This window comes from Cetorhinus maximus, chromosome 3 (genome assembly GCF_964194155.1).
Source record: "Cetorhinus maximus chromosome 3, sCetMax3.hap1.1, whole genome shotgun sequence".
In the NCBI taxonomy this organism is placed as follows: domain Eukaryota; kingdom Metazoa; phylum Chordata; class Chondrichthyes; order Lamniformes; family Cetorhinidae; genus Cetorhinus; species Cetorhinus maximus.
In genome coordinates, this window is record NC_135881.1 from 63,526,167 (window position 1) to 63,549,687 (window position 23,521).

The 23,521-nt window shown below is 39.9% G+C and overlaps 1 protein-coding gene across 7 annotated transcripts in view; it reads left to right on the forward strand.

The window, feature by feature from the left end:
* Nucleotides 1-23,521, forward strand: part of cdk14 (cyclin dependent kinase 14) — a 726,725-nt gene that overhangs the window by 270,811 nt on the left and 432,393 nt on the right. For all 7 annotated transcript variants that reach the window (XM_078538467.1, XM_078538468.1, XM_078538469.1 and 4 more), the window contains one exon: nt 18,939-19,001. In XM_078538467.1, the coding sequence (XP_078394593.1) occupies nt 18,939-19,001 (63 nt within the window). The remainder of the gene's footprint in view (nt 1-18,938; nt 19,002-23,521) is intronic.

Consider the following 23,521-nt stretch of genomic DNA (forward strand, 5'->3'; position numbering starts at 1 on the left):
TGTTTTCTGCTGCTGCCATCTGTTATCATTGTGGGTCTTAGATGGGATTGTTCGTAGTCTGCCTTTACTACTGCTGGAGGCAAGGCTGCTGGAAACTCTACTTTTTATTTAACACAATACTAACAATGCACAATACAGACTGAGCACGAGGATCTACATAGAACTATCTCTCTCCATGCTTTATTGTCATGTAATCTTATGTCACTGATGATGTTGACTATATATTTACATATTTAACATTAACCCTTTATACTACAATGTAGTTGGAAGCTCTTCTTGAGGTCAAATATGACATGAAGGTTCTGTATAGTCTGCTTTAGCCTCAGACAGTTGCTTGGGAAGAGGGATGGAGTCAGTAGCTACGAAACGAGAGTTAGCGGTAAGGACTGAAGACAGTGGCTTATGTCATTCCATTAAGTGCTGGACCTGCTCCCAAATGATATATTTCTGCTTGTTAGCTCTGATTGTATATGGTTTTTATAAGCTTATTCTATCTAATATTGCAAATAAAGATACAAATTGTCTCATGTACTGTATTTATTGTGAGGAAGGCAGAGAGAGGTGGAGTGGCTGAGAGGTTAGTGAAGGAATTCAAGAGCTTGGGGCCTAGATGATGTAGTCGGGAATAATGGGACTAAAGACGTAGAGGATGTACAACAATCCAAAATTGGAGGAGCATGGAGCTTGATGGGTTTGAGTGCTAGAGGAGATTAGATATGCCAAGGAGCAAAAGCATGGCAGGAATAGAATAAGGATGCTTTGAATTTTGCAATTGAACATTGGTAGGTCAAGAACCAATCTAGGTCTCCAAGCACAGGGAAGATGGGAGAGTGAGACTGTGGATTAGAATGTGGGAACAAAGCTTTGAATGAGCATCATTCACGTGAAGTTGTTGTAAAAGTGCAATGTTGTTGGTGTCCTACATTGTGCTTGTGCTTCTTTCTTGTTTGTTTGTCTTTACATTTTTGCGTCCTGAAATATTGGAAAAGCTTGAGCTTAATGCCGTTGTCATTGATAGAGGAATCCTAAATAAAAAGACCTGGAACTGTTAGTATCAGCAACTTGAGATTCATTCTAGGAAAATGAATTTAAACTTTTTGTGTCTGATCTTTTGCCAATTGAATGGTAGGTACCTAAATGGCCCATGATAGCAAAGATACTTGCACATCTACCTTCTGACTACATGCTCACATTCCTGGAGGAGAACCTTGACTGCAATGAGAGTAACACCACTGAACCTAACTGACAAAGTGAATAGTACCAGTGTTCATTGTAATGAATAAAATGCAATACAGTTTAAAGCATATCATGTTGTAAGACTCTTAACCAGGGGGTCTCACTACCCTCTAAGGTCCTCACCCTGTACTTGGTGTCAACGACACAAAACAAACTCTGAATGCAATTTCCACTTTGTGGAAAGCCTTTATTAACCCACTAAGCAATAGTATATACCTACAATACCAGTTGCTTAGTAAGGCCCACATGCACGAGCTCATCCCCGGGTGGTCGGTACACTGAATGAATTCTTCCACACGACTTTGAATGACTGACCAAATCACACTTCCTGGTTGCAGCCCCAATGTCCATGGGAGCTGTGGCTTTATACCCCTATCTGAGGCTGGTCTCTTGGCATATCAGCTAATGTCTTAAAGCGAGTCATCTTATTGCATGGCCAGGGTGGGATTGATGATCCAAAGGCAACCTGCATGTGGTAATTTCCTGTTCATGGCAGGGGGTGTCTCCAGGTACCTGCCAGCAATGGCTATGATTTCTGTATTTTGGTAAGGCAGGAAGAAAGCCATTCACTCATACTGAGAGACCATTGTCTAGGTCAGTTTCTGTAATCAGGGTGTCTGGTGGTTAGCCAGTGACATGTCCTGACACATCTGTGTCTGTGTATCCTTGTCCAGCCTTTATTTAAAAAAAAAAATCCCTATAAGTCTGAGCGTATGTCTTCGGTAAAAAATCTTCTTCTTTTGTCCGATGTCCTCCACACTTCATGTTCTTACCACCCAGTTCTGAGCTCAGGATATTGGTCCACCTCATAACTGGTTACATTTTGACATGAGTATAAAAATAATACAAATTAAAAAGAAACAAAGGGGAGGCCTTACAGCATCACAGAACTGCACAAAATATCAAAATGCCTTACAGCATGTGATCTAAATACTGCTGAAGTACTTTACTTTTTAAAGAGACCTCTCTAACATAGGTGTCCATCCTGCTGGGTGGTGGGGGTGGGTGGGGAACACCTTATAACTGAGAAAGTCTGCTTTTGTTTTGCATTTATTCATTCATGGTATGTGGGCGTTTCTTCATTTATTGCCCATCCTTAAATACCCTGAGAAGGCGGTAGTGCACCACCTTCATGAACTGCTGCAGTCTATGTGCTTTAGGCGTATCCACAGTGCTGTTAGGGAGGGGTTTCCAGGATTTTGACCCAGTGACAGTGAAGGAATGACAATATATTTCCGAATGAGGATGGTGAGTGGCTTGGGGGGGAGCTTGCAGGTGGCACTGTTCCCATATGTCTGCTGCCCTTGTACTTCTAGGTGGTAGAAGTTGTGGGTTTGGAAGGTGCTGTCTAAGTTCACCAGACTGTTTTTTGAGATGGCAGGATTGTTGTATGAGTAGAGATTGGGCTGACTAGGCCTGTATTTACTGGAGCTTAGAAGAATGAGAAGGCATCTCTTTGAAATATATAAAATTCTGACAGGGCTGGACAGACTGGATGCAGTGATGATGTCCCCTCTGGATGGGGAGTCTAGAACAACCGGTCACGGTCTCAGGATACGGGGGTAGGCCATTTAGGACTGAGATGAGGAGAAACTTCTTCACTGAGGGTGGTGAACCTGTGGAATTCTCTACCAGAGGGCTCTGGAGGCCAAGTCACCGAATATATTTAAGAAGGAAATAGATTTCTGGACTCTAAAGGCATCAAGGGGTATGGGGAGAGAGTGGGAGTATGGTGTTGAGATAGAGGATCAGCCATGCTCATATTGAATGGCAGAGCAGGCTTAAACAGCCAAATAACCTACTCCTTTTATTTTTCTGTTTCTATGATCCTTGGTGAGTTCCTGCAGTGCATCTTGTAGATGGTACACACTTCTGCCACTGTTTGTCAGTGGTGGAGGGGGTGAATGCTGAGGTGGTGGTTGGAGTACCAGTCAAGCTGGCTGCTTTGTCCTGGATTGTGTCAAGCTTCTTGTTGGAGATGCTGTCATCCAGGCAAGTGGTGAGTATTCCATCACACTGCTGACTTGTGCATTGTTGATGGTGAACAGGCTTTGGGGAGTCAGGAGTTATCTCCACAATATTTCCAGCCTCTGATCTGCTCTTGTCCAGTCCAGTTCAATTTCTGGTGAATGGCAACCCCCAGGATGATGTCAGTGGGAGATTCAGCGATGATAATGCTGTTGAAAGCCGAAGGGAGATGGTTGGATTTTCTTTTGTTGGAGATGGTCATTGCCTGGCACTTGTGTGACATGAATGTTACTTGCCGCTTCTCAGCTCAAGCCTGAATATTGTCTGGGTCTTGCTGCTCTTGGACATGGACTGCTTCAGTATCTGAGGAGTCATGAATGGTGTTGAACATTGTGCAATCATCAGTGAACATCCCCACTTCCGACCTTATAATGGTCATTGATAGAACAGCTGAAAATGGTTCTGTCTTGGACACTACCCTCAGGAACTCCTGTAGCAATGTCCTGGGACTGAGATGATTGACTTCCAACAACTACAGCCATCTTCCTTTGTGCTAGGTATGACTCCAACCAGTGGATAGCTTTCCCCCCATATTCCCATTGACTCCAGTTTTGTTAGGGCTCCTTGGTGCTGCACTCAGTCAAATACTGCCTTGATGTCAAGGGCAGTCACTCTCACCTCACATCTGGAGTTCAGCCCTTTTGTCCATGTTTGGACTAAGGCTGTAATGGGGTCAGGAGCTGATTGCTCCTGCGGAACCTAAACTGAGTGTCAGCAGGTTATTGTTGTGTAAGTGCTGCTTGATAGCACTGACGACTCTTTCCATCACTGTGAGTTGACTGATGAGGTGGAAGTTGGCTGCGTTGCATTTATTCTGCTTTTTGTGGGTAGGACACACACGGGCAATTTTCCACATTGCCGGTTGGGTGCCAGTGTTGTAGCTGTACTGGAACAGCATGTGTGCTACTTGTGTGTTCCTGCACTGTCAAAAATTGAAGAAGCAGCGCTGATTAAACCAACATAATTTACTGTGCTTGTCCAGTGATTGGCTCAGGTCTTTAAACTCCTGCTGGAAGATGGGAAGCTGGTGATAATTGTAATGGAGTGTTTTTGATGGGCTGAGAATGTTGTTCTCCTGTTTCTTGGCTGGGTCATTTATGTTTTGAAGGCTGATTTGAATTATTTAAGTTCAAATATTTAGTTGTTTAAATTATTCATTTTATTGGCCTAGCTTTTGTTGTGATTGGAGAAGGAACAGCTTTCACCTTGCATATAGTTGCCTGGAGACTTTTCACATGTTTATTGGTTTTCAGGCATCTAATTCAAGGCAGTGTCCTCTACAGGGGATCTGTGGCCTGTGAACAGGTAAAGTAGCTGGGAGATTCTTCAGCCAATCAGACTGAAGAATCCTCAGAGTATATTGAATTTCACTTAACTTGTATAGCAAGAGAAATAAGGATTGGGACATACAATTGGTATGAAAGGAGAGACATAAGAGAGAAAACAGAAACTCAGAAAAAAACTTTTAGTAATCTACAATTTTCTTTTGAGTGTTGCTAGATTTTGGAGATTGTTAGGTAGGTCTTATTAAGGTATTTGTAGTATTGGGTAGTTCGACAGTATGTACTTATTAGCTACTAGAAACTATACACATAAGTACAGTAAAGGTCCAAGTTAGGAGCTGTCTCTATGCTTGCTTCTACACACGGCTCTGTCCAACACTACACTGACCACTAGGTATGGGTCATGTGTTCTCTTACATCACTGTATGGGTGGTACTGGGCTCAGTCCCACTTTAACCCTTTGTGCTAGACCCTTATACTACACTGAGGAACTGAGACTCAGCATTTATTAAGTTAATTTTTTATGAGAGAGACAGTTCACTAATTATCATTTAGATATTCACTTATTATTCTGTTAAAAGCATGCTTACTCAAATCACAGAATTGTTATTGTGCAGAAAGAGGCCATTTGGCCCATTGGGTCTGTGCTGGAACTCCATAGAAGCAGCTTACCTAGTGCCACTGCTTGCCTCTCCCCATAGTCCTGCACATCCATCCTTTCCAGATAACAATCCAATTCCCTCTTGAATGCCTCAATTGAACCTGTCTCCTCCACACACTCAGGTAGTGCATCTAGATCCTAACCAATCGCTGTGCTAAAAAGTTTTTCCTTATGTCGCCATTGCTCCTTTTTCCAATTATCTTAAATTGTATCCTCATGTTCTTTATCCTTCCACCAACTGGAACAGTTTATCCCTATCTACTCTGTCCAGACCCATCATGAGTTTGAATACCTTTATGAAATCTCCCAACCTTCTCCAAGGAAAACTGTCCAAATCTTTTCAATCTATCTACATTACTGAAGTTCCTCATCCCTGGAGCATTCTTGCGAATCTTTTATGCAAGTTTTCTAATGTCTTCCTAAATTATGGCACCCAGAACTGAACACAATACTTCAGTTGAGGTCGAACCAGTGTTCTATGCAAGTTTAACATAACTTACTTGCTTTTATTCTCTATGCTGTTCTTAATTAAGCCAAGGATACTGTTAGCTTTACTAAATGCACTCTCAACCTGTCTGGCCACCTTCAATTATTTATGTGCATACATATGCAGGTCCTTCTGCTCCTGCACCCTATTTAGAACTGTACCCTTTATATTGTCTCTCTGCATCCTTTCTACCAAAATGAATCACTTCATACTTCTCTGCGTTAAATGTCCACCCATTCCACCAACCTGCCTATGTTCTTTTGAAGTTCTACACAATCCTTCCCACAGTTCACAATGCTTCAAAGTTTCATATCATTTGCAAATTTTGAAATTGTGCCCTGTACACCAAGGTCTAGGTCATTAATATATATTGGGAAGAGCAAGGGTCCCAACACTCACCACTACAAACCATCCTGCAGCCTGAAAAACACCCATTAACCATTACTTGATTTTGTCACTCAACCGATTTTGTATCCAAGTTGCTCCTGTCCCTTCTATCCCATGAACTATTACTTTGCCCGTAGATCTGCTATGCAGCAATGTATCAAATGCCTTTTGGAAATCCATGTACACCAACAGCATTACCCTCATCAACCTTCATTGTTACCTCATCCCTCTATAGTATGAGAATAATAGGTAATTATCCTAAGTTCACACCTTTTATTGTGACCTCTATGCAGGTTCCATCAGCAAAGACTGCAACAGCGCAGCCTGTGGAGCTGCAGGGGATCACTGACAGCAGCTTGTGGATTTCCACATTTAACCACATGCATGGACACCAGAAGTTGCTGTGATTTTTACCCTGTGGTAATGGGGAAAATTTGGACCAGTAACTAAAGAGTTCATCCCTTTCTGGATGGTGACAGTTACTCCACGTTTGATTTTATTTGTCTTTTTAAATACTTATTTTTAAATACTAATCAATGTTAGGATGAGGAATGTCAGAGCACAGGAAATGGAACGGGTTTCTATTGTTGTCCTCCAGTATCAGCCCACACTTTATTCCAATGCAGAACCTTCCAACCTCAATCACCCAATTTCATTTGCATCTGCGTAACTAGAAGTCTCTGACACTGTTCCAAATGCAGAGCAAAGACCCTTCTACTCTGTCCAATAATGATATGTACCCCAATCTCAGCATTATAAAACCAATATAATACGTCCTTTTTCCACACTTGTCCTTGCACAGGCTTTGAAAGAAAACGCGATAGCTCTAGATGCAAATCCTTCCACTCTTTCTTGTCACAGTAATAAGTGTTGTGAAAGTTGTTCCATTAAAACAAAGCAGTGATGTTTGCAAAGATTGCAAATTTAGTCCCAGTTAATCCTGAATTCTGGGCAATTTTATTCTGTGGATTGACATCCACAAACAGGTTAACACGGCTGTCAAACTTGTTTTCGCTTGGGTCCCTTGGAACTGTCAATGTGCATATATTCACGGGAATAATTTTTTAACGCAACCCTTTGCCTCAATAGGGCAATATTTCTATTGTTTTTGCTGTGGCATGCATTCTTATTTGTATATAAATTGGATATTGGAAGTATAAATTGGCTATTGGGAGGTTGACTATTATACCTTTATCTCCAGGGAGCATGGTTTCGTGCAAGAGATGTGATACGCTAAAGGGTATTCATTTCAAAGAAAGCTGAAATTGAAATCTAAATAAAAATGCAGCTCAAAATGGAATATTTTGCATTATTTTATATTTTTAAAGTTTATTTCTTGCCTTCTGTTTTTATTTGCACCAACTGCCGTGTTTGGCCAAGAGGGTTCATAGGAGACTTGTTATCGGGCACTTAGTTGTACTATTTTATCAGTCATAACCAGAAATTGCACCAGGGATTAGGGTATCCCATAATAACCCCTCCTGCCTTTCCTTGTATTTTTCTTTTCATTGCTTTTCCTGCAGTCGGCACTGGAAAATTTCGGGTGTGATACAATATGCTATCATTCTGTGTCTTGTCCTTTATCGGAAACTAGATTTAGCTGCTATTTTCCATGTCAGTGCCTGGTATGTGGACAGACTGAATAACACAAATTATGCCCTGCAGAGCTTTATGCTCCATTGAATGCCTCCATTCTATTTTTTTTTGTGAGGTTTGAATTTCAGCCAGGCAAGTTTTTTTTAGTGTGTGTGTCTGTGACAATGTACTAGTGAAAGAAAGTAGAGCTTTAAACTATATTTTTGAAACCAATTGCAGTGTTTGTATGTGTGCATGTGTGTTTGCATGAGTGTGTGGGTCTATTATTGATTTTGAAGTGCTTTTTAAATTATTTTCCATCAGTTCTATGCATGTGTAGGGTGATTTATGTTGCGTTTTAAGTACCTTGAAAATTCTTGCACTTCAATTTTTCTTGTATTGACTTCCTTTTAAAAATATTTAAGTTTTGTGAAAAAGAAATAAAACTTTGGCGCCAGAGAGATGTCTTATGATTGAATAACACTGACTACATTGACTATCTGGTCTCAACAGTGAAGCATGTTACTAAGGTACTGATGTAGCCAGTGCCTATGACATTTTATCCAAGCATGAGTTAAGTCCCCTTTAGGAGAAACTTTGAGAAGGAAAACCCAAAGAAAAGGACTTGAATTAAAGCTAATTATTTTAATCAGCTTTCGAAGAAGCTCTATATCCAGCAGCCAACTATTTAAATTGTATGAGAGATTTTGGGAGAATCATATTAATAAGCATGAAAAAAACCTGGGACAGTAAAAGAACCTCGAGGTCTTTGTCATGACTGAAAGAACAGTTGGAACATAAAGCAGCCCAGTGTATCCTAATGTGACTTGGGTGAGAATTCCATTGGGATTATATTAAAATGCTGTTCTTTTCTGTGAAACTTATGAGTTACAACAGCAGGGCTCCCTTTTTGTAAAACAATTTACCAATCTTTTTGGTAATTTACTGATTCCACACCCATTTAATTTTAAGATTTGAGCTGGGTTCAATTTAATGCTTATGTGAACATATTTTTGTGACAAAGTATTTTGGAAAACTCTTAAAGCGCAGTGATGTCAGTTAAAATCAGTCTGCCCCTCGTCAATAGAAGGTGAATTTTGACTACTGAATTTGATTGTGTTGCTAGGTGAAAATAGCAGACAGAACGAGTCCTACCAGTGACTCGGGTGCTATGATATACTGACCTCACTCAGGCTCACTGCAAGTTCAGGCATCTATTTCAGAGGTCAAAAACTGAGAATACAGGTTCTTCGTGTCATTCCAACTATGCAAGCTCCACCATTTCCTCTTCAACACTACATATATCACTCTTTTTCATTGCTCGGCCCAAGTGGACAGCATTTTAAAGAGATGTCTTGTTACACTGTCTTGAGGGAAACTTGGGACAGGCAATAAATGTTGGACTTGACTGATGCCCACAACATATGATTAAATTAAAAAATTTAAAAAAATTCCCCTGCTAGAAGTGCTTCTAATTATTGAGGATTCCGGTCAGAATTAAAGTATAATGAAGGGGATGATCAAAGCCTGGGTCCTGCACTCTGGGCTCCAAGAAAATTGACTTCTCAAGATCCATATATATTCCAATCTTGCCTGACCTCTCCCAGGATTTCCTCAACCTGATCACTAATGTGAATGGTTTCAGCCTTTTGGCTGGATTGGGCTACTATTATGACACAACTGATGGTAAATACTGAGTTCAAATCCCAGAGGGGAAACTTGAAGCATTTGTCATAACCAATTTTTGCAATTTGTATATTTTGAGGTGCAGGCTTTGAATTCAGCTATAACAAGACCATCAAGCCTCAAGAGGGTTTTATAAAACTAAATTAAGCATTTATTAATACAAGAAAGATTTTAAGCACATATGTATGTCTATAAAATTACTACTATAATAACTACAAAAATCCGCTAATTAATCTGACTCCTAGTTACACCTCCATTAAGGCAACTGTAAAACACACAGATTTAAACAGACCCCTGGCAAAGCACACTCTGGACAGTCGCATTCAAAATGAGTTTCTTCCAGCTCTGGGTCTTTGCAGACAGCAGCTTGAGGTTTACAGGCTGGAGGCTTTAGATTTTTGAATCCTTCTCCTTTTTTCCAACTGTCTTCTCTTCCTTTATACGTATTTTCCTCTTTGAATGCAAATTTTCATTGTATCACTATGTCTTTTGAACTTCACCTCTTCTAATAAGACCCTTTCACAATACCCACTTTATTAGTAATCCTTGGGAAAAATAAACAAACACGCTGTTTCTGAGCTTCACCTGGTTAGGTGTAATATTTCACCCCCTCTCTTTGAATCCAAGCTACACTAGTTTGTTTGAAGAAAAATACAAGTTGCCCCCATCTTTAACTAATTAACATTTCAAACCTACTTCTCTTCTATACATCAAAGCCTCTAAATCAGCTGGCTTTAATCCAGTTAACACAGAGACACAGGCGCAGAGACAGACACGCGCAGGTGAAGAGAGACGCACCCCCAAACTCCTTTGAAATAATTTCTAAAAACATTATCGGCATTATTATATCATCTTGACAGTTACAGTGTCAGGAAAGTGATAATTTCTATTTATCCTTTCCTTGGGCCTAATTCCTGGGATATTCTGTGGCTTCACTGATGACCTGACCACCAGGATACGTTGCCTGAGGGATGGTGAAGCCGTTATTGTGACCCTCAAACTCCGCACCAATTTAAAGTGACTCAATAGGAGGTTCTTGGCCTGGGATCCCGGGAATAGGACCTGGTGAAGTCCAACCAGCTGCAGTGACCACTTCTCTTGACATAGTTTGTGAGGTGAATCAACCGGAGGCACAACTGGTCCAGATGAACTTAGTTTAATAGAAGAGGAGGACATCAAATTGGTCAAGGGTGCTGGTATCCTTCTCCATGCAGGGAGCTAGTTAACTACATGGTATTGCCTTCTAAACTGCCCCTCACTCCTGCATGGGTTGTGTGGGGGTGGGAGAAGGTGAATTAACAGCAGAACCGATGTCTTTTAATAAGGCCATTTTCGACCCTGCGTATGATCAGTAAGAATGGCTGCAGAGCTTTGTGGAAGGACCTACCTTGTCAGTCTAGGGAATGTCAGAAAGCTTGAAGCTTGACTTACGATCAGGGGGCTTTGGGGTGCCTTCCATCAGTCGTCCCTGAATAAAGGCACTGGGCATCAATGGATTAACTGTGGAGTACAACAGGGTGCTCTGGAACATCCTGCATTAATGATCATATAGATATATCTTTTCAAGTACAGTGTGATCATTGCCCTGCTGTTTAAGCAGAATCTGTGATGATGGAAAACTGGTGACCATTCTCCCTCTTCAGCATGGGCTAAAAGACATTTGCCTGGGTCATGATTGTCTGTCTTTGACTCATTGCTAGCCCAAGTTGACCACCTGATGGTTCTACAAAATCTTGGGCAGCTGCATCTACAACAAGATGTCTGTTTCTGAACCTGATCCACTGCTTTGAGAGGTTTGGTTTGTTGTCTGTTTTTCTTTCCTTAGATTATCAGAGGCTTGATACAGGGAATCATGAAGTCTGCAGGCTTTTGGATTTGGGATATATTTGGTTGTTGAGATCTAATTGTTCAAGTTATTGGATCTTTGTCATCTTATTTTGGGGGAGAAGTGCAGCAGATATACCGAATGTCCAGCCAGTATTTGATCTACACAGAGCCTTTCCTCCACATAGGAACATAGGAAATAGGAACAGGAATAGGCCATTTGGCCCCTGGTGTCTGCTCTGCCATTCAACTAGATCATGGCTGATCTTCTACTCCAACACTACTTTACTGCGCTATCCCCATATCCCTTGATGACTTTCTCAAAATCTGTCAATCTCTGTCTTGACTATGCTCGATGACTGAGCCTCCACAGCCCTCTGGGGCAGAGAATTCCAAAGATTCACCACAGACTGAATAAATCCCTCCACCTCAGCCCTAAATGGCCTACCCCTTATTCTGAGATTATGTTCCCTGGTCTAGAACTCCATCCAGGGTAACATTCTTGCTGCATCTACCCTCTCAAGCCCCGCAAGAATTTTTTATGTTTGAATGAGATCGCCTCTCAATCTTCTAAACTCTAAACAAGACAGGCCCAATCACCTCAATCTCACAGTTTGGTGAACCTTCGATGCACTCTCTCTATGGAAAGTATATCCTTCCTTGGTAAGGGGACCAAAACTGAACACACTACTCCAGGTGCGGTCTCAGCAAGACTCTATACAGTTGCAGCAAGACCTCTTTGCTCCTGTATTTGAATCCTTTTGCAATAAAGGCCAACATGCCATTTGCCTTTCTAATTGCTTGTTGCACCTGAATGTTAGCTTTCAATGACACTTAACAATGACACATGTCCATTTGGACATCAACACTTCCCAATCTCTTACCATTTAAGCAATATTCTGCATTTCTGTTTTTCCTACCAAAGTGGATAAATTCATATTTCTCCACACTATAATCCATCTGCCATGTTCTTGCCCACTCACTAAGCCTGTTAAATCCCCATGACGCCTCTTTTCATCCTCCTCACAATTCATTCCCAACTAATTTTGTCATCAGCGAACTTGGAAATATTACAATTGATCCCCACATCCAAATTATTGATATAGATTGTTAATAGCTGGGGGCAAAGCACTGATCTTTGCGGCACCCCACTAGTCACAGTCTGCCAACCTGAGAATGACCCGTTTATTCCTAATTTGTTTTCTGTCCCTTAACCAATTCTCAATCCATGCTAGTATATTACCCCCTATTTCATGTGCTCTAATTTTGCTTAGTAATTCTGCTTGCTTACTCCATTTCTTGTGCAAGAGTCTGTTGGGACCACTTCTTGTGGGCCAGGCATGGAGGCCACCCTTTTCAATTTATACAGATGATGTTCTCCTCTTGGTAAGGAATTTTGCTGACTTCTGCAAAATTCAACTGGAATGTATGCTCTGGATTTTGAGTAGACCAATGCCAGGTAAACTTCCTGTCAGAAGAACTCTGCTTTCAGGGGGAGCACCACCTAACTGTTGTGTCTGGGAATTTACCTGAGCCCTAAAGGAAAATTGTGGCTGAAATGGACTTGCCATCTTTTGCCTGGGACACTTGACAGAATTATTCCAAATGCTTTCCATCTGGGATACAGAATTGGTCAAAAATCAGCTGTGTGTTTTTGGTTCTAGTTGGTCACTTTGATCTTTCCCTCTGAGTTCGTCACCAGGATCCAGAAGCAGTGTGTACCATCTACAAGATGCACTGCAGCAACTAACCAAGACTTCTTTGGCACCTTCCAAACTCTCAACCTGTACCACCAAGAAGGCAAGGGCGGCAGATGCATAGGAACAGCACCTGCAATTTCTCCAAGTCTCACACCATCCTCACTAGGAACTACATTGCTGTTCCTTCACTGTCTCTGGGTCAAAATCCTGCAATTCCCTAACAGCACCGCGGGTGTACCTGCATCACATGGAGTGCAGCAGTTCAGGAAGGTGGCTTACCACAGTCTTCTTAAGGGAAATTAGGGTTGGGCAATAGATTGTGGCATAGCCAATGATTCCCACGTCCCACAAATAAAAAGAGACTTCTTTCTTGACCATTTTTATTTTGAGGTTCAATGCCCAAAACTGAATATGCTGCAGATGGGGTTTGATCAACTGGAACCTAACTTTTTTTTATTCTGACCCCCTATGACTCAGTAGGGCACTAGACTTTTGTACAGTCATACTGAAACAAATAGAGTTGTTCCACATTTCATTGCCAAAGAGAGAGATATAGACCAATCAGCCCTCAAGTACTTCAGATTCTTTGTGTGAATTGTGATTGCAGTGGGACTGCATGCCATTGATTGTCTTGGTTCACACAAAGACCATAAGAAATAAGAGCAGGAGTGAGCCACTTGACCCCTTGAGCCTGCTCCGCTATTCAATAAGCTCATGGCTGATCTGCTTGTGTTTTGAATTCCACATTCTTATCTACCCTTCATAACCTTAGATTCTTAAAAGTAAAATACTGCGGATGTTGGAAATCTGAAACAAAACAAGAAATGCTGCAAAAACTCAGCAGGTCTGACAGCATCTGCGGAGAGAGAAACAGAGTTGAAGTTTCAAGCCTGTATGACCCTTCTTCAGAACCTTAGATTCTTGTTAGGCAGGGGAATCAATCTACCTCTGTCTTAAAAATATTCAGTGACCTCCACCTCCACCACCTTCTAGGGCAGAGTGTTTCAAAGTCTCAGAGCCCTCAAGAAAAAAATTTCTCATCATCTGTCCTAAAACAGTGACCCCTCATTGCCAAAAGATTGGCCACGTCTGTGATATACTGAAGGGCTGCTGGTCCCCATGGAGAAACATCACAGCATGAATCATGAGGATGGGAGTAAATTACAGGGGGAAAAATAGATACAAAACCTTGACCTAATTAACTTAATAGATTTGCCTTTTGTTCGCAGTAACTAATTTTTCTAACTATTTTTCTCTTTGGGGAAGAAAAGGGAAAATAATTTTCTCCTTGTTGAATAATCTGAATGATTTTGGTGTGATCATTTTCATGTAACCACTTCTGCAACAAAAAGTCCACCTGTAAGCTTTTTTCAAATTCCTCGAACTGTTAATCAGTAAAAAAAAGACTTTAAAAAGTCATTCATCAACAGTTCTTTTCTAGTCAAAATAGCCTACTTTACTATAAGGTGTGGAAATCTTCATAGGTCATTATAGAGATCTGGAATGAATCTGGAATTTCTAAAGCAGCATGAAGGACAATTAAGAATATTATTGGAAAGCAACAGCAAAGAATAGATATAGGCCAGGATCCTCCCCCCCCCCACCACCCCAACGAGGGGGGGGGGGGGGGTTGTGCAAGAGTGAGTGCGGGCGGGCGGGTTCCTGACTGGTGCCCCTGGTTGGGGGTGTGTCGCCATTTTACGTGGGCGGGCCAATTAAGGCCCACCCAGCGTAACGTCTGCCAGGAAGTGCTGAGCGCTCCTTGTGCGGGTTCGGGGGGGTGATTCCCTGAGCTGGAAGTGTGCTCTTTTGCGCACGCGTGTGAAAGAGCACACATATCTCCCTGAGGCAGAGTGCTGCCTCGGAGATCGGCTCAGGTTTGAAAGTTTCAATAAAGAAGGCGGAAAAAAATTAGACATGTCCCCTCATGTGCCACTGTCACATGAGCTGGGACATGTCAATTTATTTTATTTAAACACTTTATAAAAATTTTAATACCCTCATGAAACCTCACCCTACTCATGGATGAGGTTTCGTGTTTTCTCAGAAGCCTGCCTGGGCTCCCGGCCTGCCCACCCACCTTAAGGTTCGACGGGCAGGTCCACTAATCATGTTAATTACTTTTTTTAATGGCTTTAGTAGGCCTTTGACAGTTCGGCGGGCGCGCAACCGATTCGGCTGCGCGCCCGCTGAACTGAAAATCTAAATGACGCGGGGTGACGTTGGGACACACGCCCGACGTCACCCTGCATCATTTTACGTGTCAGTGAGTGGGTCCCACCCCCTGCTCGCCTACTGGAAGATGCAGCCCATAGTGATTAAAAAATACAGACTGATATACAAGATTGAGTGTTAGTCATGACAGATGCAAAAATGCTTTGTCTCAAAAAATGAATACAGTCCTGTGTCAAATCGCAAATTTTAATTCACACTGCTATAATAGTTAAAATTAAAACCACGTAATTGGAGAGCAGCCAACAGAACATGTGGTTGAACATCTGAGGAGATGCTATTAACTTCAGTCGGATAAGGAACTGTAGAATTAATGGGGAGAACAGGGCGAGGGGGTAGATGAATTTGGACATCTGGTATGCCCCAAATTAAGCATATAGTTATACTGTGTTCATCAAAATATCCTTGCATGCTGTACACAGGTGCTTAATAGTTCATGAAATAACAATATAATAACTGCAAATGTACGGTGTATTCATAATATCTCATCTGTAGTGTTCCCAGTGTGAGGAAAACCCAAGTGTTCTGCAGCATATGTCCAGGGAGGATAGTCAATGTAACAGCAACCATCACCATACACATTTTAAGCAAGTACCATCTCACATGCAGACATCTTGTGACAAGTGTATAGTTATTTGGATGAGGAAACATATGGTGAAGCACAGGATGTTGATGGTCAGGACTAGGAGGGTTGAAGGGAAGCAGGTGTAAGAAAGAGAAATTACATTTTGCCTGTCCCTCATGAATAATCTCTGGATACAGTGTGGTGGGCCTATGGTTTAATGGAGCTTATTAGAACACATGGATTGTGTTGAGCTGTCACTGGCCTTCATAATCACAGCAGTACCATCTGTTGCTGATGGTTTGGATCTCTCTATTGGAGCCAGCTTCAACCTAATTGGAGAATGTTTAAAAAAAACATGAGGGAGAGATTCAGGCAGGTCATTACTGATTACCATTTTACATTCTGCAGCCAATAAACATGATGTGGAGTTGACTGCCAGTACTAACAGGTGTGGGAAAGCATAGCAGCAGTGCTGCCATCATGTAGCGCTATGTAAGTGACTCAAGTAATACACCCCTTTGACCTGAGTAAAGAAGACTCCTAACATTGTGTTTACATTGGAAGAAATCATACAAATGGGTAGAAGGCCTGCACGCTGTTGTAATTTTTTCAGCTAGGGAGTTACGTTAAAGTAGATGAAGTAGCATGCAGATTGAGAAAGGCTACATGTTTCCAAAAAAAAAAAATTAGTGAGCATGAATAGCAAATGATATACTTTATTTATATTGCTCTCTTTACAATTCTGCACAAGTTCAGAAGATGATTACACATGAGGATGAACATTTCATGCTATCCTAATTTACCCACGCAGAAATAATCAAATCTTCCCGTTGTGAAGTTTATTTGCTTTGAAAATTATACTTTATTAACATCCACTATAAAGTCTATTTCATGTAACCACTGTGAAAGGAAAATCTTTCTGATATTTGTCCTAAATTTGACTTTTACTAGTTAGAGCCTGTGACATGTTGTCCATTCCCACAGTTAATTTAAAGTAATTTCTAAATTTAACTTTTATATACAATCTGCAATTTTATGTATCTCATCTTCAGCACCTCCTTTCATGGCTGGAAAACCTAAGTTTTGCCAGTCTTTCCTCAAGGTTCCAGCCTCCACCAGCAGTCAGCTTTGTAACTCTCTACACAGTTTCCAATGTACCTTTTTGTTCCCTTAATGCTATTAGTGAAAATTAATTATATCTTTGCAGCATTCTGAAAAGTAATGGCCAAGATAATTTAGGACAAATTATCAATATTTTATAGAATAGCATAGAAGTGAAATTCAGTGATAACCTTCATGACCTTTAAAAGGCACACGCTTCGTCTCTCATACCTAATACTAAATAATTAGATTTTTAAGATTATGTATAAAATATTCCTTTTCCAGTTACCAAAGCCCTGATTTATTTTTGTTTTTTAAAAAGTGTAATAGAAATGGTTTGCCTTCTCATTAATGCAGTGCTTAAGAGAACAAATCATGTATAATGGACTCTTTTTACATTAGTTTTTGACATGTAATTATGGAATTAATAGCCCTCGCTAATTGGAGTATTTATAATTTGAAATAAATAATTTTATTGTCTGTTGCTTCACAATCTTACACATGTGAAATTATTACTGTATGATAACATGCCCATGACTCTATAAAGATGGATTTCCATTGTTCTGTCAAATGTACCAATATCAAATATCATGTCACAATTGCCATTACATTAAACATTCAAGGATCTATGAGAAAACTAAGTTCCCTTTATTCTGATCCAATTCACCTTTAGCCTTTATATTATTGAGCCCAACCATATTTTTAACTATTTGTAGAAAGATTTCTGTGTAACAATCAGAAACCCATTTTCAAAATGCAGAGAGGAAATCCACTTCCCTCCACTAGTGTCTCTTAGAGTAATTAAGATTGATACTATTCATTATGTGCCAACTGTATTGAGGAACTAAGTAGTGCATTTGGAAAATCCAAAATGAAAAATGTTTGGATCGTGTTTGGATGACTTTGGTTCCAAGAAATACCTTTTCTAAATGTCTATTGTGCAGTTAAATTGAACGCCATTTTCATATGGAAATAATTGCATGTGTTTCTGTGTAACATGCTTTTTATTATACCAAATCTAGTTTCACTAAATCTTAAATTATAGAAATTCATAATAATCCTGATATTGTTCTCAGTTGCTGAGCTTCATGGATCATTTGTTTATAATTTAGATGTAAAATCAATTAAGCTATTTTTTATCTGTGGAAAAATGGTTCCAGAAATAGTTGAAATAGAGCTGATAAAACCGTGATGAAACACCTATTGACTAATGTAAAAACTGATTTACTTTTCTTTGAAATATTCACAGATTTCTTAAATTCAGTCCATTTACGTCTTATCACCAAGAGATACATAAACAATCTCAAAACCCCTTCCAAAATTATATTTTGAGAACCTGTCTCTAAATTGCAGGCTTGTGAATTTTTGCATTACAATTATCTTTGTTTGCTGTGTAATTAGTAACTGCACATCTACATCTTTAAGTAGTTATTTAAATCGGAACCAACACCTATTTATAGTTTTTATTGAATCCACAGTATTTCCTGTAAGAAACTAAAGCATAGGAAAAATATATTCAAATATTGCAAAATGTTGAGTGTATCAACCCTAATGCTGCAATAGGTTTCTTTCTCATCACATTATTATGAGTCTTTCCCGGATGTAACCAGAATGGTTCGACCAAAGTGTCACGTATAATAATGTTCTAATATTATATTGCTCATTGGGATATTCCATTTCTGGTTTCTATGACAGTCTACAGTACAAAGCTATTATTCAATGGCCTTGCTCTCAAAAAAAGTTTTTTGGGTGAATACGCATTTTTCTTTTCAATTCTCATTTTCTTTAAAAGACATTCTCACAAACTTTAAGGTTTCATCATACACTCCTTATGCAAAATAAAATGTGCAATTTAAACCATGTATTTGGACATTTTTCTGCATGCATGATCAGTAAATTTTGCTGTTAAAACATTTCATAAACTAGTTCAATGAAATAGAATAGAAGTAAGATTACTTGATAGCAGTCATGACATTTTGAAAGGTGCATACAAGTTGAAGGTCCTGTAAATGCTGATAAACTTATAAGCCTAATTTTGTTGAATTACAAAAACTAGTTAAATACTTAAGACAAGCTGAGCTTAAACTGTATTTAAAATAAGCTGAAAGAGTTAAATGATCAAATAGTTATTAAATCTAAAACAATTGTCTTGTCCTTTTTCTCATTGTTCTAGCATACAGATTTGTGTCAGTATATGGATAAACACCCAGGGGGACTTCTTCCAGATAATGTGAAGGTAAGAATTGCAACAACTTAATCATAGGACTGATAATACAAGCATTTGCTTCTTTTTCAATTTTTTTCCAAATCTTCCTTTGTTCTTGAGGTGTGGCTCCATGGGTACTAAACACACTCCAGGAACTTGTCCTGCTGGCTATTAGTCATGTATATATTTTGGCAGTGAGCATTGGCAGATCATTTGACATGGAGTGTGCCACAGCAAAGCCCAATCTGTCTGTTCTCAACATCCATGATCACCTTCAACAGTGATTGGAATTGAGAACACAGGTTGTTTTTCTTTCCCCCACAGCAATGGGGCGTTGAGGCTTTTTGTGTCCCCATCATAATCTAAGCAAAAACGGTGACTGTGGCACAGGAGTGGGCAAACTTTTCAGTCAGAGGAAAATTGCACAGGGGCCAGCTATAAACGCTTAAGACATGAACACTATTATAATAAAGATGCATTTTTGGTACAAATAAACATGAAGCCTTCATTAAGATAATGATATATTACATACAATAATGAAACCAAATGTCCCCTCTTTTTCATGCCCTCTTGGCTTAATGTGAAGAATGCAGTTGATCACCCCTCTTTGCACCTTTACAATCGCATCAAAATCCCCTGTCGGTCTTTTTCTTTCTCCTCAGATGCTGTCTGACCTCCTGAGCCCTTCCAGCATTTCCTGTTTTTATTTCAAGTTTTCAGCATCCAGAGTATTTTGCTTTACTCTTGTCAATATAAATGCTGCTTTACTGTGATCTGCATTAAGGTGCCAAGGGATAAACAGCAAAGAGAGTGAAAATGTGGAGAGACCAAAAGGCATCTTAGAAGAAGTTACCTCATCTTGTGGGGAGCACAATGATCTGTATTTTTCCACCTCTCATTCCTAGAGCTGGGATTCAATAATCTCGTAGCACATTTTGAGACGTACTCCCAAGATCATCTGTAATCTGTTCTACATCTGCTAGAGAACACTTTCCTAATTTTCAGTTTTCCCGAAACACAAAATCTTAACCCAAGACCACATATGCTTCACTTTCTTACACTTTTATCATCCTTCTTCTAAAAATCTAAATCTTAGCTGCATCTCTGGCAGGAACAGAAGATGCTTTTAAAACTCTTACTTTCAGAAGTGCATAAACTGCTATCCCTGAGATGCCCATCTCAAAATGTTAAACTCGGATTGTTTGTGGAGACCTTCAGTCATACATTTCTTGGGACTCGCTGCAGGTAGCGAAACATTCATACTTTAATATTTCAATCCCTCGTGCTCCAACAGAGATGTAGATTAAGTTTTTGCCAGCTCTACAAATCTGCTACCATCTGGTGCTTTTGCCAATTACCTCGGGTCTGTGCCCCCTGGTTACTGATCCTTGTCCCACCCTTACCCTTATTTACCTAATCAATACCTTCCTGAATTTGAATACCTTTATTAAAACTACCCTTAGTTTTTTCTGTTATTGAAAACAATGCCAGCTTTTCTCGTTTCCTCTCTTAACTGAGGTTGCATATCCCATTATAAATGTGGCTATAGGAATTTATAATCTAAGAAGTTGACAGGACTTGCACACAAATGAAAGATTTTTAATAGATTGTAGATGTGGAACCATTCTAGTAGTAAAGGCACTCTTCAGCATATTACTATGTCTGTTTGTCCTTTGAGGCAAAGATGACCATGTTCCTGAGCTGTGGTGTCTTGTAAGGTTCCAGTGGGCACATAGGTGACTGCTAAGGCCGATCTGTGCCTGGAAGATTCTGCTGCAAATAGGACAAGATACCACAGATTGAGTTCTGGATGAGTTGTTTGTTTCGGATTTCATCTGCTTATGTTTTCTCCCTGTTTCTGATATGGGCTTGCTTTTGAAGGAAGCCATACCATTTCTTTTGGGTTGTGCCAGGTGAGGTGATCCTCGGTGAGCTTCTCTCAGTTGATATCAAAAATCCTAAGCAAAGGCTTCAGTGTGTCCTTGTAGCACTATGCCAATGTAAACCTGAAAGTCCCCAATTCAAATCCTGGACTGCCAGCACCTGTGGCACCAGGCTTTCGTAGGAATCAGCACCTTCAGTGAGGGAATGAGAAAAATGGGGGAAACCGATGAGTTGTCTTGACTTTTCATGGAGTATTAAAACCCAAGTGTAAAATAAGTTGATGTTTTGCAATTATAGTTTAAGTACTTGGAAAACCAAAAACACATTAAAACTTCAGTAACCTAATAATTAATCTTACATGTATACTTAAATTGTGCTGTTTTCAATGCATTTCCATATGTTTTCAGTCCTTTAAAATGGCTGCCATACTTCCCAAGAAGCCCACCTCCAGCCTGTCGATCATTGGCCAACTCCAGCTTACCTTGGCCTTGAAGTACTCTCCCTGAAGCTCCCCAGATCAGTATTTTGTTTTCACAGCTTGTGACGCCAGGTGGGCAGGTCCTAAGAGCAGTTGCGCATGCACGCTTGGCACATGCTATATCTGCTGGCTCTGCAGCTGTAGGCTGGATTAGAAGCTTCCGTAGGTCAGATTTGGTGGCTCAAGGGCTGTAGTTTGCCCAAATCTGCATGTAACACATACTGGAGTTTGAACTGATACTTTGGGTCAAATATTCACTTGGTAAACATCCTAGGCCATTGAAGAGCCTTAAATGTTCCATAAGGAAAATTGCAATTCCTGTTGAGATCTGAATATGTTTACAATTTGTGCTAAATAATTAATAATGGCATAAACCATATCCAACAGTGTACTTATATTTTTGCCTCTGTTATTGCAGTTCTCTGAGGAGTGAGTAACAGGAGCTGAATAGGATAGTAGCACAAAGCCATAGTAATTTTTATTTCTTTATTAATTATGAAACTGTACAGAGGCAGACTTCCATTACATTTGAAGAAACTACTACTGTGATTGTGGACAATGCTTTACAGTTCATCCTAATAAATAAAGTTACTATGGTCATAATGGTTAACAGCCAGTCAGAGGGAATCTAATTGTTCTGGCGTTAAATGCTTCTAAAATAACATGGTAACATGGGACAAGGAAAGATAAATGAGGTTGCGGTTATATAATTGATTCTGAGTTATGGAAAGTAAGTATTTTTGTAGCATCTCAAAGATCTAGGCTTGGAAGGGAGACAAATGTGATAAAGGAAAATATTCCGGTGTAACATTTTGTCCAGTATTGGGTTCATTTGCCTTTTCAAAAGTTTAAACTGTATAGTTTAAAATTTTTATTACTAGTATGTACCAAATGTACAAATAACCTGCAAACAAATGTCTTTTGTAATTGCTTTGGTTTCCAAGGGAGACTTTGAGGCCAATTATGAATCGGCTTGTTCTATATTTGTCTGTTAAGGACAGTGCATGCCCCTGAGGGGAGCAGAGAGTCAGGACTGCTAATAGGAAAACTGCCAAAGATTCATCACTGATTAGAATCTAGTCGCCTGTGACTGTCATATGGACAAATGTCGCCCTACAATGCAGCAGCTGGGGAGAAACGGAAACTCATTCTGCTCTGTTGACATTAGCTGAATGTTACCTCCTATTTCATTAGTGCAAAGTCAAAATGGAACTTCAGAATATTTAAAATGATGTTTGCAATGCACCAATGCTTGTTATTTTGCATATGATGTGTAGGAAATTGCATTCTATTTGTTGCAAGAACAACTATAAAAATTGATATGGTTCAAGACTTCCAATAACTTTTTCTCATGAAAACAGCCTGATTGGATTGATCGCCGATACAATCTGCAAGCATAAGCAATCAATGTTGCAGCACAGATTTTAGATAGTTAAATAGGAAGATGACTTACAGAAATAGAAAAAAGAAGTTGAGAATAATTATTTTAAAAATTCATTATTGGTGGTTGTATTTAGCAAGCCCTAGGCAATGGGAATGTTAATTTTTTTGACACGTGGAAATAAGTGTGTGTGTAATGGGTGGCAATGGGTAAGAATTGAAGGGGTAATATGTATTTACCCAGCAAATTGCCAAGACCTGGATTTATTGCATGAAAGGGTGATGGAAGCATATTCAATAGTAATTTTAAAAGGAGTTGAATGTATACTTGAAAGGAAAAAAAATACTGGGCTATGGGGAAAGGGTTGGAGTGACACTAATTGGATAGCTCATTTAATGAGCTGGCACAAGTGCGATGGACCAAATGGCCTTCCTCTATATGTTCAAATTCTAGGAAAATAGATTCATCTTATTGTCTGTTATGGGACCTTGCTGGATGTAACTTAGTTGCCATAGTTGCCTATGTAACTGCAGTGAATATACTTGGAAATGTGTCATGTTAGATAGGAAGTGCTTTTGGGTATCCTGAGGATGTGAAAGGTGTTAGATAAATGAAAGTCGTTTGGTTCTGTTCTTTCTTTACATGAAGAGTTGACTTGAAAATCTACGTGGCAATATGAATGATATGTTGCTGTTGATTTTCGGTTGTCAGCCGTTCTCCCATGCTACAAAGATTGAAAGGAAATTAAGATTGTCATTCATCATGGGAACAGCTGCAGCTATTGTGACACATATCTGTCTGTGAGCT